We start from the raw sequence: 16,424 nt of genomic DNA on the forward strand, positions 1-16,424 counted from the left end.
TTGTTTTATTCTTCATTTTGAACTTATATATATATATATATATATATATCCATCAAGGCGTAGAGTATTTGTGTTACCCTTTATAGAAGCGATTGGAGAACATTTCGGATTTACCAACTAAAAAATGCTTCAATTCATGTCGATAAATCTACTAGGGAATGGTTTATCGTTGGATGAACGGTATAGATTGGCCTGTTGTTTCTCCGGACATGAACACCCATGTAGAATTTATGGGGAATTCTCTCCAGCGTTGTTTATGCAAACACTATAGCAACACACGGGATTTGAAAACAGTCATTATTTCTGCCCTTGACTCTCCGGTGTTACAGGAGGAATGGCCTCGTCACGTGAAGTCATTAAAGCATTTGTTGGATGTTAACTGAGGCCGAGGTCATCTTTGTGCAGCACGTTGGTTTCAGCTGTTTTTCTTCTTATTAATATTAAATGTATTACATCTAAATTTCCATGAATTTTATGTGCTTTTGACACTATAATTATTGTAAATATATATAATATAAATTTTAAAAAAAGTGGGTCATTGGGAAATGCCAGTTCTCGTCAAGAAATTGATTTTTGCATTTTGTAGGAAATAAATGATTTCTAGGAATTGAATGTGTGTCGGAGTTCTGATGTCTATATATTAACATTTTACTAAATTTTATGGTTTGTGGAGATGATCTTCACACAAATATTCCTCAATGATCTGAAACAAGGATTGAAAGATGTCTTTCGAAAAACATGCTGAATGTGGAAATGAATCGACAATCATTAGAAATAGTAATCTGATTCGACAAGTAGGTTTCGTGAACATTTGGAGCGAAATTAGATAAAAAGAAGAGATATTTTACGAAATGTGGATATCAAATTCAATCATATGCTCAGAGTGGTAAAACTCCTTTAGATCTCTCCAACATGCTGAACCCTTTTTGCTGTTGTTTGTCTATTCCAAGCTTCCAAAGTATATTTATTTCTACCGTTCCAATCATGTGCCTACTATCAGATACATACGGAGCCGTGGTGGATCTTCCAATCAAGTGAATCGGGTACGAATCCCATCGATGGTGGTATCGATACCGCACCAGGCTCGCATCGAATACAGTGCTGACCTAAAATATTCTCAGTGCTACCAGCCTGTACAATTTTCAATTGTTTCACCCACTCGTCCATCGATAGCTTGCAATAAAAACTAACCTCCTCTGTACTTTATATCATCCCTTTTGTCGTCCATCCAAATTTCATGCACTTTTTGAACAAATGCAGTGATTTAACCCTACTTTAGAACGGACCCTACTTAGGGTCAAACATACTTACTTTTTATTAAATAATTTTAAAAAATGTCTCCCCTATGAAACTAAAATGAATTTAATGAAATAAATTAATTTAATTGAAATAACTGAATTAACATCAAGCGTCATCCAAGTTTAAAAAAATTGTATTTGAGTGGATGAATAAGAAAGTATTTTATGAACGATTGAAAACAAGACAGAGTGTGGGAACTAATTAGTAGGAATTGAAAAAAAGAAATCAATTTCGTATTTGTCCATCTCAAAATGTATCACTTACGCTTAAACTTTCATCACCAAAACTTCTCCCCAAGCCAATCGAAATTTCAAAAAAAAAGAAGAAAAAAAAAGGAAGAAATTAAAAAAAAGAAGAAGAAAAATAGCCTGAAGAGAAATATTCGGTCAAATTTAATTTATATCACTTATGTATCTCGTAGTATTAGATACATTTTTATAATAAATTAAATGTGCACCAATGTACGATAAATCAATTTTTTTTTCTCAATAGTGTAGATTTCTCTTCAACTTTTCAAAATAAGTCGTTATAAGTTAAAGTCTCTCAGTTAATTTACTTTTCATTGTGTTTATTGTCTATTTCTATTGTGACTATACATTCAAAACATTTTAAATTAAGGATTTCTTTATTTTCTTTACTTACTTCCCTTGGACTGGAAAACTAATTTACTTCTATCAAGTGAAGCAAGAAAATAAAGAGTGGTGGATTGTGTTGCAAACTTTCTTTTTTTATTTCTCAGATTAAACACTTCAAAACAATGAGGCATAAAGTTGTGAATTTGAAAAAAAAGAAGAAAATTTACCATTTCTAGACAGAAAAAAAAACATTTAAGAAATTCAAAAAAAGAATTTTTTTTTCTTGTAGAAACAGCCAGTTACCCAAAGTGAAGGAAAACACAAATGAATAGATTGTTAAAACTTAATTTTTCTTCTTTTTTTTTCTGTTGAAAATAAGGTTACTCTTCTGTTATAGTAACTTTTCGAGCATAAGTTTTCTTTTTCTAGCCCTTCTCCTTTATAAGAAGATTACAAAAAATGTTTTAAAAATAAAATTTTAAATCGTCTGGTTTGCTAATTGAATTGAATCGTTCCATAAATTCTTATTTTGACTAAAGTTCTTGGGTTTCCTGATAGAGGAGTTTTTGTTTTATGATTTTAGACAAAATAATGGTTAATAATAATCTTAACTATTACGTGGAATATGGATGCAACCAGACGCACTATAAAACTACCATTCATATCTTAAAATAAAAGATGAGTTAAGATATTTTGAATAAATTTTATGAAGTTGTTTCATTTTAGAAACGGGTTCCAAAAATGATCGGTTCCTTGTAAAATCTCCAACAGAAAAAAAGAAAGAAAAATTAAATGGTATAATAATGTTCTTTCACTGTGCTTAGAACACCAGGTACTTTGAATTTCAAAATGAGTTAAGATCTAAACTTTTGAAGAAAATGTATAGCCTTGTGAATGGTAATAACATGACTTACAGCATTTAAAGACCAGATCATCATCCAAATCCTCCCAAGAAACTGAGCCAGGAAAAGAGGCGTCACCCAACCATCAATGTAGAAAAAGATCTTGGCAATTATAAATTTGGCAGAAAGCTGACAAAAAGGAAGAAATTAAACAAATAAAGACAAAATAATTCACTTATCTTATTTTCAAGAAGTTTTATATTCCTAAAGATAGAACGTCTGAAAAAGTTTTCTTCATATCTACAATATTACACCTAATTTAAATTTCTTTGAAAACACGGAATTTTCCATAAGAACCATGCTTGAATTAAAAACCATAGTGTGAAGAACTGTATAGCTTTTATTATTATTTAAGTGGCGGAAAAATTTTGCTTCCATATTTGGCGGATCGAAGGGATGTGATATTAAATAACGATAAAACTAGTTTACTTCGAATTTTTAGATAATCAAAATATTATTGGGTGCGTTTTATCCAAATTTACATTCAATGTTTCGTTCGAGACATGTCACTCATTTATGAAGCATTTAAAGAGTCGTCTCCAAAAGCTCTCTTTATTTTTTACATTCTTTGTTTTTTAAAACATTTAGGTTTAAAAAAAAAAACTTTCTTTTTTTTTTTCAAATTGTTTCACTCTTCCTATGAATAAATAAATACGAAAGTTGGTGCCGGAAAAAAATAATTTTTAGTCCGACACTATTTCATGCATTAAAGTAAATCGTTTCTTTGATTTCAAACCCTTTAATGCTTCCCATCAATCCGCTAACTAACGTCTTTTTTTCCCGTTGTTATGGCGATCTTTTGAATCATAAAACACTCATTGCGATGGAATTAGGCGTATTTTTGGCGAAATTTATTCGGTTGGAAACATCACGTCCTCAAATAAGGTCGAAAAGTACTCCTTGCCTAGGAATATATTTCGAAAGCATTTCAAGGAAGTTTTATGGCCACCTTATAACGTCGAAACTTTAAATTCTCTTCCCTGTAACTAGACTCGCAAATGTATTTTATTCTTCTTGGTTCAATGCTCGTCTTTCTAAATAGTTCCCAAAAATTTTCCCCACTTTCTTTTTATTTGTTTTGTTCTAGTTCGTTGAGACTAGATCATTTAAACTCTTGTAGAAATTTAAAATTGAATGAAAGTGCCTGAAATTAAAACAAAATTAAAAGTACAATATAGTAACAATTAATATACAGTACAAATGATGAGACACACACTCTTAAGATTCTATGTAAAATCTTAATTATCAAGGTGATACTCTCTATACAGCTTTATTGTTTTGACGCGAGCATTGCACTTGCTTACGTTAGTGTATTCAGTTGGTTAAAGGAGACGATATAGAATATAAATTTGGGATAAATTAGATTAGACGATATAGGGTAGACTATATTTGAGGGTGCCCCTTGCTGAGCGATGTTGAAACCCAATGGTGATTCTGATTGGTTCAGATTTTAGCGTTATTTTTAAATGTTCAACGGCATGTAATTTCATAAGTCCGTAAGTTCTACGTTGGATACTGGCTGGTAAGGTTACTTTTGCTTCTGGTTAATAAGATCGAAGTTATGTGGGTAGTCATGAAAAGGGACTTTAGAAAAAAAATGTCACCTCCTGTCCGTTACCACAGACGCCACTTTCGCCGAATTTATGGGGCGATCGAGGTACACAGATTCTATTCATGAAAAATTTAGACAGTATATAACTGCTATTAGAGAATTCTGTGCACTTAAATCTGAGAATATTATTCCAGTTAAATGAAGAAGTGAGTTGTTTTTTCCATTTCTTAATCCATTAATTTTTGTTTCGATTCCAAATGCATTTTATTGGGTTTATTAATTTTGCTTATATTGGGTTCATTGCATTATTATAAAGTCTTGACCGATGTTTTGTTGAAATTTTCTAATGTTATATCATTATTTCTAATGTTTTATTGAAATATCATCATGTTTTGGGAGCCATTTTTACCATGGTGTTCCGCGCAAACAGGATTTGCGTTAAAATTAAGTCGCCAATTTAGCCAAGGGGCACCTTCAAGTATATTTTTACGGACGATATATTATATAAATATAGAATATTTATTATATCGAGCATTATATTAGTATATTATAATAATTCGATAAAATTATTAGACGAACTGTAATGTTTTAATAATTAATTGTTTTAACGAGTTTATGGGTAATACTTTTATATTTAAACACTCATCTAATGGATTTTTATTCAGAAGATTTTTTTTATAGACTTCCTATTTGTATTTATTTTTAACGTATTGCATGACAATGTTAACCCATTGATACAGCAGATGTAAACAAATGCATCCGAATAAAAACAGTAAAGCTGTATAGATTTAGATTTTGCATAGAGTGCGTCTAATATAATAAGGGACTGTGGATCATTTAAAATCTTGTAGAAATTGCCTGAAATTAGAACAAAATTTAAAGTACGCTATAGAAACAATTCATATAATTGTTAAAATTCGACTGATTATCGAGTAAATGTGAAGATAAACATTCGTAAAAAAGTGACAAAGAAAATGTTTTCATTTCTAAAATTATCTAGATAATCCACCGGCATCAAGTGAAAACAAGATCGTCTCTTGACCATTTAAATGAAGTAATGCTATTTATTTATCGTTCTCTAAGAAATCAAATCATTACAATCAAACGATCCACTAACTAAATCCTCCATCGCGATTTTTATAAACGATTATCCAAGAACAGTTTAAAATATTATTACAATAAAGAATATAATGTTGACTCAATTCAAGTGACCCCTGTCATCTCACAGGTTTTTATGAAACTTTTCTGTAGAAAAGTCTGGATGAAAAACAATTAAAATAATTTTTTTACAATTTTTGAACAAAAACTGCGATAAGGGAGACATTTTGTTCTCAAATTAAGGAAATGGGGGTAACTACAGAGGGTGGCTCGTAAATTTAAAAATATCTTTTTTTCCATTCCTTACACACTCTATCTTGTTCAATCGTTCACTTTCTATTCAACAATTGAAGTTCAAATACAATTTCTTGTACACATGATGTTAATACAGTTTTATTCAAATCATAATTCATTCATTTTAGGGGAGAAGAAAAGAAAAACTTGTTTAATAAAAAGTTGTTCTTCGTTGACCTCTGTAGGAATCGGTTTAAATATTTCTTTTTTTTTTTTTCCTTCATTATTACCTGTTTTTCTTGTTTTTTAATCATGTTGCGTAACAAAGACTTGGAATACTCTCAAAATTATGTTTTTCAATTTTGCAACAATACCGTGTAAATGTAATTAGTAAAGGCCCGGATTTTGANTGGAATACTCTCAAAATTATGTTTTTCAATTTTGCAACAATACCGTGTAAATGTAATTAGTATTGTTCTGATCGATTAAATGACTGTCATTATTCATAACACTATTCTGTAGGGACTCATCGCGTTCTAGTCTTAATGATGGCTGTTTATTAAATTAAAACCTATAAGCAAAATAGCTAGAAATGCTTCAAAAACATCGGCATTATTCATGGATAGCTTAGTATAAATAAATAATTCAACTTTAATTTTATTTATTTTGTCGTAAACTCTTTTGACTTTACCTTACATTTAAAGAAATCACCCTAACAGAGTTGTATTGTAGTCAAGATTATTCAAGTGCGGTTTTACAAAATAATAATAACAATAATTATAAAAAGCCGACCAGTCTGTGTAGGGGGCAGGGAACTGTCCTTGCATCAGAAAGGTTCTGGGTTCGAATCCCGGGCAAGGCATGGATGTTTCTTTCCCTCTATCTGTGTTCTATGTCCTTTCTCCTTTGTGTGTGAATGTGTTAATGTGACCCGCCCTATAAACGGGTTGTGGTAGTGTGACGTGGGCGACGCTGTTCCACCGCCGTGGCTTCGCCACAGGTGCCCACTGGGTAACGAAAAGAGAATTAGCAGTTCTGGCACTTTCTGTGGCCAATGGACAATAGCTCCAAGTGCCCGCCATTAAAAAAAAAAGTAATTATAAAAAAAATCTTTTTTAATTATTTCTAAAATCTTGTGTAATTGAGCGAAAACTCTCCCAGTTCTACCTTACATTTAATAAACAAAAAAAAATAATACTAATTCCCAAAACTAAACAAAGTTATCCCGATTGGTTGGCAAAATAACCCATTCTAAAAGAAGAAAAATCATTGTCAAAAAAAATAAAGAAATATTTGAGTATAATAGAAAACGATATGATTTGGACATTAGAGAAGCGGTTTGCGGAGCACTTTACTCCGATTTTGATTCGCATCGATCACTGTAGTTGGGAACAATCATTTGACGTCCGTCTCTCCCCTCCCCTCTCTTCAAAAAAAAAAATAATAATACGAGAAATTTTTCTCGGAAAGAACTCCTCAAGAATAGAGAAAGCTATTTTGGAAACGATTTTCGGAATAGTCATTCAAATATGGAACGAATAAAAGAAATATTTCAGTTCCTTTTCCATATTTAGATATCTCGATAAAATCGTTTGCAATAATGTGCATACAACTCGTTCTGCTTTCAAAGCAGTTTGATTTCTTGGAATATTTTAAGATTACAAAAGAACATTCTGTTTTTAAAACTTATACAAGCAATAATGGGTAATATTTTTATCGATATGTAATTTTTTTAGAAATATATTTGCTATTGAAATATATATATATATATTTAAATCATAAGTTTCGCATTGGATCCAATTATTTTAAACATCCCTAGTAACAAGTGTTGACAATAATAAAAGTATTTGCTGTTGGGCAAAAAGCATGATGTTCTTAAAAATTTTAACTAAAAATTTTAACTAAAAATTTATTAATTTTTAATTACCTTTATCAAGTATTTCATTACAATTTATTCCTTACTAGCATATTTGTTTTAAATATTTAAACAATGAATATAAATTATAATTTATAACTCTTTTAAAATGTTAATACAAAACATGTTTTTGAGAATTTCTAAGGGCATTATTTTTCATTTTTAGGTTATTTTTTATATTTTAAATTATTTTGCAGACTATAAAGGCATTTTACAAGAATTTTCAGGTCTTCAACATCACAGCTCTGGTCATAACTTATAAGATAAAAAACAATGTGCTACATACATTTTAAATAAAAAGTTAAAGTTAGCAGAAGTTAGGAAAATAACTATGTAGAATAGGGGTGCACAATTTGTGGTTACGGGAAACATGCGGCCAGCAGACTTGTTGATGAGTGGCCCGCAAGAACTTCGGAACTCAATTTTTTTTAATTAAAAATTTCTAAAATTTTGAATTGTAAATTTGCGTAATGATTTTTTGATGCACTCAATTTGCACAGATTCTATTGAAAATCTATATTGTTTCTTGATTGCTTTTTCAAGGGTTATTGCTACAAAATTATGTATGATTGATTAAAAAAATAAAAAAAAAATTAAAATATTACAATGTGCGAGTTTCGTATTTGAGTAATAAATTTTTGACTGCCATCAATTTTTCCAGCTTTATTATAAATAGTGTATTATAAAAACTAGTATAAATACAGCACATACATACATATATTAATAAATCAATTTAATTATTTTTAAATATCAGTTTTTATTATTATTACTTTGAATTAAACTTAATTAAAAGTATTTAATTTACCAAAAATATGTTTCTAAAGTTTGTTGATAAAAATATTTAATCTTAAAAACACCAATTTTAAGATATAAATAATCACATTTGTCACCACAATGACTAAATATGCTTATAGCCCTCCATTAGTCAGCCTGCTGCGTGAGTGGCCCCTCACTCAAAAAGGTTGTGCATTCCTCATATATAACTACAGAAAAGTACACCCTAAAGTAGAACTCCAGAAAAGTGCACATGTATGATAAAAGATTGAACAAATAAACGAACAGAAGTATGAAATTATTTTATTCACCTTAGACGGAGGTGGTAGTCTAGCTTTTGGTGGCGGTTTCACCCTTTGCGGTAGAGGAGATGTTTGATGTTGCGAGGTTGTTGTTTTTGTTGTGCTCATACTCTGTTGGGATGCAACAGGCGAATGCAGATCCCTTGAAATATGAACACCGGATGAGGACGTTGAAGAATAATTGGACTGGGAGACAATAACTTGTTGCAGCTCAGGTGGAAGTTGAACATGATGTTGACTGCTAGTGTTATTAACACTATAGCTTGATGGATAGTTAGGGCTGTTTGACTGAAATGAACTAGAGTTGATTGAGGGGGCAGCGGGGGTATTTTGACTCACAACCTACAAACATAAATTGAATTTAACAAAACATAATTTTACAACAAACATAATAAACATTTAGCAAAATAAATATTTCAAATTTCATTAATATCAATGTAAGGAGTAAAGGAAGAAAAGTTAGGGGTTAGCTTCAAGATAGATAGAAAGAGTAAAAAGTTAATATATAATGTCACACATTTTAATATCAAACAATCATTATCAGAGCTATTCATAGTTTCAAAAATGCCCTTAAACATGTTTATTAGTTACTTGGTTCAGTATTTCTTTAATAAAATTATTTTAAAAAAATTAAATAATTTTGAAACGTAAAATACAATGAGTATTAGGGCAAAACATTGCCAAAAGTAAATTACATTATCCTTACATTCATAGTATTTAACAAATATGAGATAAATGAATTTTTTTAAGAAACAAGAATTAAGTTCTTATTTATATTTAATCTTTTCCTAACTTTTATCTTAAAATAAAACATTTTTCGTAAAAAAATGTTTTGAAGTAATTAATTTTTTTAATTAAGATTGTAAAAAATTTCTTGTGCGAAAGAAGTTTGGAATTTCTATCACGCTCAAAACAATTTTGGAAGAAGGTGTTTCTAGGCTAGCTGTTTACAAAAAAGGAGCTACAATTAAAACACTACAGTCAATCGGTGCCTTAATTAATCCATAATATAATAAATAGGAACAATTGTTAAATAATACTATTTAAATTTATCATTTTAACAAGAAAAATTCTGTTTTAAGAATTATCACCACCTAAATTAAATTTTACTTTAATCAACAAGTAGAATTCACAATATTAAAATTAAAATAAGAGTTAAACAACAACTTACACCAACTGCTGCTTTAATTTGAGCTTCAGCTTGTTTTGCAAATTGGTTGAAGTCAAAATGTGATTGCGACTGTGGTGCCACTGCTTGCTGCATTTGAGGGATCTGCTGAGACAATAGAGAAGCCGGTCCCACAGATGGACCATTAGTAGCCGGCATGCTTGAATTCTGTTCAGAACTAGAGGCAGATTTTTGCAAAAAACTCGCTAAATCAATACTAAAAAGAAAATAATTTTTGTACTATTTACTAATAAATATATTGTAAAGATAAAAATTGCATAATGTAAAAATTTATAAAAAAAGCAGATAAAAATCAAAACAGACACATGGAACTATTTACAACAATTACTAAATGCAAACAACTTTTGTTGTGGCTGCACAGCACTGAGCTCTTCCGCTCCGCTAAACTTCAACACCCCGACTTAATCAACTAGATATTTAAAACAACTTTCCTAGTTCCAAGAACATTAATATTTATCTTTGCACAAATCACTGAATAAATGATACATACATCTAATTATTTAATAATTTACATTGAATACAATCAAAGAAAAGAGAATAAAAATTACTTTTGCCCGAGAGCTGTAGCTGTTGGAATGTCTAATCCAGCAACTGCAGTTGATTGAGTGCCAGCACTAGGGGTAAAAACTTTAGTTTCTGTCAGCTATAAAACAAAAGAATTTTTAGACTTAATTTCCAGACATAACATTTCACATTACTTAACAAGCATTCTGTTGTATAGAAAGGATACTGACACAAAAGCCAGATGAGGCAATACTAAGTTTTAATTAAGTAAAATGCTTTAATATGCACTTATAGTGCAACAAAAAATAAATGAATATACATACATTTTCTGCCCAATCTTCTTCACTCCATTCTTCTGTAACTGCAACATCAGACCAGTTTCCTAAAAAAGCACTTTAAATTAATAATATGGTCTAAATAAAGTAGGTTGTCACTGCTAACTTCAACAATCTTTTCACTTTCGATCTCTAGCAATAAAGCTTTGACACATTTAATTATTGCAAACCCGATTTAAAAAGATATTGTCGACGCCAATTTCAATATCTTCAAAAGAATCTAAAACAATCCTCCATTTGTTAAAAAAATTGAATGTAGATAAGCAAGAGTCAGTACGAGGTTTCTTTATATCTTTCCAAAAAGGGTGAAAAAAACTGTACTGTGGTGGTTGCAATAACTAACTCAGTTGATGTCAAAATTCAACTTCACTTGTTCACTCAATGCATTGCCCCTATACTTTTATGTATGTGCTAGACCAAATGTTTTGCAAAATGCAAAAGCTGATTAAAAAAAATTAAACCAAATGAATAGATANATTAAGAAAGAAAAAAAAAGATGTTTCGTTTGCTTCACCTTTTCGAGAATTCCATGCCTCTAAAGACCTGTTCCATATTTTTGATTTCATGCCTATTTCAAAGTGACAGCGATTCTACATTTCCAGAAGTTCATCTTGGTGACACTTAATGTTGGCCAAAGCGAGCTGTATTCAGTGTGTGAACTTTAGTAGATCGTGCTTAGTGGTGAAATCATGTGAACAAAAATGGATGAGTGCTATGAAAATCTTCTTTGGGGGGGGGATTAATATTTTACACATTTTATATCAATTATACTTTTGACAAATCGTGCTCTGATATACACAAAATGCTGACTTTTCGTAAAATGATGCACTTTTCGTAACCAAGGTTTAAACATTCATATCAGAACACTCTTTAACCATTCTTTGATTAAATCTGAAAAGTCAATCGAGAATCGTTGTGCAAATTTTATTGAAAATCCTTAAAAAAGTAAACATTCTTAATCGCTGATACTGTATAAATTTTTTATCAGAATGCAAAGTAAATAAACATGACAATTCGGATGCTGATCTTAATCGATATGGCATTCTAAATTCGATTACCCTAGTTCTCTTTTTTTTTTCTTCTTCCTGCCTACTGTAAAGGTAGGAAGAAGAAAAAACAGCAAGCATGCGGGTCTGAAGGAGGAATGAATTCCCCCCGAAACTCCATATCCACCCTATTTCTTCTTCTCGCATCGCCTCCAGGTGGAATGTCGAAGACTGTTACTTCTTGGGAAATGGAAAAGAAAAACGTTCGAAACAAGGGTAGAAGGAGGGAGAGGGTACTGTGGAATCTTTCATAGGAACATTCGAATCAATACTTGTGAAGAACACACGTTACAGACAGAGGAGAAGATGAATCATTCGCCAGGAATGCACATAAGAGAACACATTTTGTTTTTTCTTTGAAAAATCTGCGGTATAAAGATTTCGAAATCTTTAGCCCACCAATATACAGCTATTTTAACAAGAGTTTCTACTCCTCATTCTTTGGATGGTTTCAAAGACAGTATTAGAATAAAATGTTTGTCCAGTCAAGTCAACCCTCTAATTTGTTTGAACTGGGGAATAAAATTTCTGAAGAGAAAATCACGTTACTTTTTGGCTTTTACTTACGCAGTTTCATACCTTTTGTTGAAATAAGTTTTTCTATCACTTTTAGTCTTTTTCGTTCAAATAAATAATAATAGGTTGGCGGTTTTTATGCAGTGTTATTGAAACAATGAGGAAGAAAAGAATTAGATACATCTAAACAACTCAATTAACCTCTTATTATTAAACACCCAATTAGTAAAAGCGTTTTATCCACATTAAAGTTGACCCTAGGCCTGATTGAATCACTGACATGTTGCATCAGAAGTGGGCAATTTATACTGGCTTTAATGCCAGAATCAATTTAAATCCGGTTTAAATCAAGTTTCGAAACCATTGTTTATGGTCATACTAAAGACCTATTTTTTAAATTAGTTAGGCCTAATTGAATCGTCTAACTTTTGCAACACAAACGGTCACCTTAAGCAAGTTTCAATGCATTTTTCAAAAAAATTTTAATATAATAAGATTAGGTTGGACGTCCATCCTGCCTATATCCACTTTTATAAAGAATTTGGTGTTTGAAATTTAAAACTTAGTCCTAATAATAATTTAAGTTGTCGTGTCATATAATCAGTCTGTCAGATGCGCTAACACTACACGGTCACTGATCAAGTTATTTAAACTGGTCACTCATTCAGATTCAAAAATATCAGTCAATTCAAAAGTTATTTAGGGTGAAACCTTTTTTTTACGGTACTAAATGGTACCATAAAGTATTCAATTTAGATATCAAAATGCTTATTATCAGTAACAGAGAAACGAAAAAATTTCTTAATTTGCAAAAATTGAATCTTCTCAATCAAAAAACTCTATCAGACGCCCATATTTCCTGCACTGCTTCATGGAACTTGGACCCTAAACTCAGATATACAAAGGACACATTCGAAAGAAAGAGCCATTTTTGGCGCAATGGATGCTGACGAACCAGATATAACTTCGAAGCAGAACCCAAATGACACAAATAATCCTCAGTCATAGGCTGGGCCATCTATGGAGAATCTCTGGAAAAAAAAACGCCATGCAAATCGTCACCTTTAAAAACCCCGAGGGGTCACGTCCCTGAGGCAGATCCCCTACAAGATGGCTCAACAACAATCGAAAATGATTTGAAAACCCTAAAGATTAGAAAATGGAAGGGAGCAGTTGCTTGGATAGGAGGCGCTGGCGTTTGTCAGCTGTTGAGGCAGCCAAAGGACAGCAGGAGGCGCTGACAAAGAAGAAGAATTTGCAAAAATAAATATTGAAAGAACATTTTAATTGACGAAAGAGCATTCATAGAATATGCTCATTTTGTTTTCATAACAAAATGTCACAAACTTCTTATCGAATCCTCTTATATTTTACCGCAGTTCTGCATTCACATTCTAATTACCTATTATGATTCAACACAACTTTGAAATGTCATCTTTACAGACGCATTAAAACAAGTACTCATATAAAATTCCTACTCAAAGACAATTTTATTTTAGTTACTTTTAATTAAATAATTACAAGTTTATTCTCCCCTATAAAACTAAAATGAAAGAAATAAATTTAATGACTGAATTAATATTTTTTTAAAAAATGTATTAATATCCAGTGTTGTGAGATCCTGTACAAGCTGCCAAATACAAGTTGGTAGCAAGAATACGGTGAATCTAAGTTTACAGAGTTTAACTGAAAAGCAAATGAAATGAAAGACAATCGGTTTGTGTAGTTTTTACCTGCACTATTTATCACATAGAAAAATGTCTTATGTTACGTTTTTGCACTAATCTTGCAGGAGATGGCTATATTGCCCACTGTTAAAGTTGCATTAAAAATAAAAAAAATTTGAATTTGTGGCGTCCAGAATCACGTCCGGGTCACCAATGAGGGGATTTAATCTTAGACTATGTCAACCTTTATCTATCTGGAGGTACCTTTTGATAGATGAAGGTTGACATAGTCTATAATTAAAAATCCCCCACATTGGTGACCTGCGGACGTGATAAGAAATTGTTAATATTGATGGATGAATCCACATTAAACAGTTGATTTGCTTAAAAAAAAAAAAAAAAAAAGATCCGGTGAAGTAAATAAAGTCTTCCGGTTAATAAATAATAATGAGCGAAATGCTAGAAAAAAAATAATAATAGCGAAAAGCTATAAAAAAAAATAACGAGCGAAATGCTTGGAAGAAAAAAAAATTAATCAACTAGTGGTATCTGTTCATCGAATTCTATCACAGATAAAATTCTGGAAGGGGAGTTATGTGGCGTAACTACCACTATAAATATTAAATACCAAATCAATAGTATATAAGACGTGTTAACTTGAATCCATCACGAGGTACCTTTTGATAGATGAAGGTTGACATAGTCGATAATTAATTCCCACAAATTAACCTATACTTGCTCGAAGTTTCGCAATTCTTTACTGCATATTTAACTTACAAAAAAAATTCGATTTGCCTAATTTTTGCACAAAGTTCCTAAATTTCTCACTGCCTTTTTATCTCACCTAAAATAAACACTACGATTTTTCACGTATTAAAAAAAAAGAGTTTTCGAACACATACCATTCATACTTATCATTCTTATCACCTAAGCATGAAACAAAATATAGTTTGAAAGTAGTTTTAGTATTTTCGAATGCAACGTTACGGATATTATAACAAAATATAGTTTCTTTCTTTCATTCAAAAGTAATGACTCCAGATGGAGCCTTATTACTTTCTTATGAAATAGAAAAATCATTCATAAAGAGGATTAACCGCTATAAAAACTAACCTCAACATAGCCTCTATCAAGATAAATTTAAAATAAATTAAGCAGAAATAAAATAAAAAAAGTGAAATAATAGCTCCATTTATGTTTTTCTTCGTCGGAAATAGTTTTTATTCAATTATGTCCTCTGCTTAAATTCCTTCTCAACTTTTTAAACTTTTTTTTCGTTCTTTCATTCTATTTTTTTTTTTTTTTACGAATACTCGAACGATTTCTTTTTTCTCTCCAAAATTACCTTTCAAAGAAATATGGAAAAAAATAAAGAATGGATAATTTTTATCATTATTAGCGAGAAAAAAAATTTAATTTTCTTTTTAAGCTTAATTTTATAAAGATACTTAATCTATATTTTTTTATCATAGTCTTATAAAAAATAGTGTTCAATGGTTTTTCAAAATTTCTTTTCTCTAGAAAACTGTATTTACATTCTATCATTATTTACATAGTATTTCAATGAAAGGGTACAGTCTAAAAAAATGATCTCGCTAATATTTCACACTTTTTAATAATAAACCATATTCAACACCAAATAAATGTTTTTACGTCATAACTTTTTGTCAATAACAGTTCTTTTTTGTTGTTCAAAAGCCATTATTTTGCTTATTTTATTCACTTTCAGCTCATGAATACCCAATCAATATTATGAACACATTTTATCAATAATATTCTTCATTTTATTATTACTTTTGATAGAACTATGAAGAAATTAATTTCAATTTGAAAACTTAATTTCAAAAAATGAGTTTTTCGAATTTTAAATAATGTTATAATTAATTACTATTTACACTTCAAATTTACTATTCATTTTTTGCTTTCACCTATACCTATATACTATATGCTGTATGCCTGTACACCAATACCTTTATAAATTCGCTTATACCGTTCCTGGCTATATTATTAAATGCACTATCAGGTGATACTCTGTACAGCTCTATTGTTTTTACTCGGATGAAACCGGTTTTCCTTACGCTCCTATATCGATTGGTTAACATTGTAATGCTATACGTTAAAAATAAAAACAAATAGGAAGTGAATCTCCCGAATATATAAACCCATTAGATGTATGTTTAAATATAAAAGTATTAACGCGTGCAAAACATGTCATTATTAAAACACTACAGTGCGTCTCATCATTTGATCTCATGATTATAATATACAGTGAAACCTGCCAAGTTGACCACCCTTGTAAGTTGGGCACCTGCATAAGTTGACCTCAATTATCAAGAACGGAATTTTTTCTATATAATATAAAGAAGCAAAACCTTTGTAGCTTGACCACTTGTCTATCTTGTATGTTGACCACTGAAATAAGTCAATTTTGTCTAGGAGAATTATGAAATTCTATTCTAAAAACCTCATAAGTTGACCAGAAAAAAAATTCAGAAAATTTTCTGTCATTTTGGCAA

At 30.6% G+C, this 16,424-nt stretch overlaps 2 protein-coding genes across 2 annotated transcripts in view; one reads left to right on the plus strand and one right to left on the minus strand.

Annotated features, from left to right (window-relative positions):
* LOC107445183 (uncharacterized) overlaps positions 1-16,424 on the plus strand; it is a 165,548-nt gene that overhangs the window by 69,974 nt on the left and 79,150 nt on the right. The window lies entirely within an intron of this gene.
* LOC122271068 (uncharacterized) lies at positions 8,544-10,786 on the minus strand. The gene is made up of 4 exons (XM_043050879.2): positions 10,668-10,786; positions 10,389-10,483; positions 9,823-10,036; positions 8,544-8,993 (listed from the first exon to the last, which is right to left on the minus strand). The coding sequence occupies exons 3-4, from the start codon at positions 9,976-9,978 to the stop codon at positions 8,559-8,561; spliced, it is 591 nt and encodes a 196-aa protein (XP_042906813.1). The 5' UTR covers positions 9,979-10,036; positions 10,389-10,483; positions 10,668-10,786; the 3' UTR covers positions 8,544-8,558.

The sequence above is a fragment of the Parasteatoda tepidariorum genome, chromosome 6 (genome assembly GCF_043381705.1).
Source record: "Parasteatoda tepidariorum isolate YZ-2023 chromosome 6, CAS_Ptep_4.0, whole genome shotgun sequence".
Classification (NCBI taxonomy): domain Eukaryota; kingdom Metazoa; phylum Arthropoda; class Arachnida; order Araneae; family Theridiidae; genus Parasteatoda; species Parasteatoda tepidariorum.

What these genes read in the sequence shown, in the direction of transcription:
- LOC122271068 (XM_043050879.2), bottom strand. Translation starts at nt 9,978, where the DNA reads ATGCCGGCTACTAATGGTCCATCTGTGGGACCGGCTTCTCTATTGTCT. An exon ending in AAATTAAAGCAGCAGTTGGT is followed by an intron (nt 8,994 to 9,822) that starts GTAAGTTGTTGT and finishes TTATGTTTGTAG; the next exon opens with GTTGTGAGTCAAAATACCCC.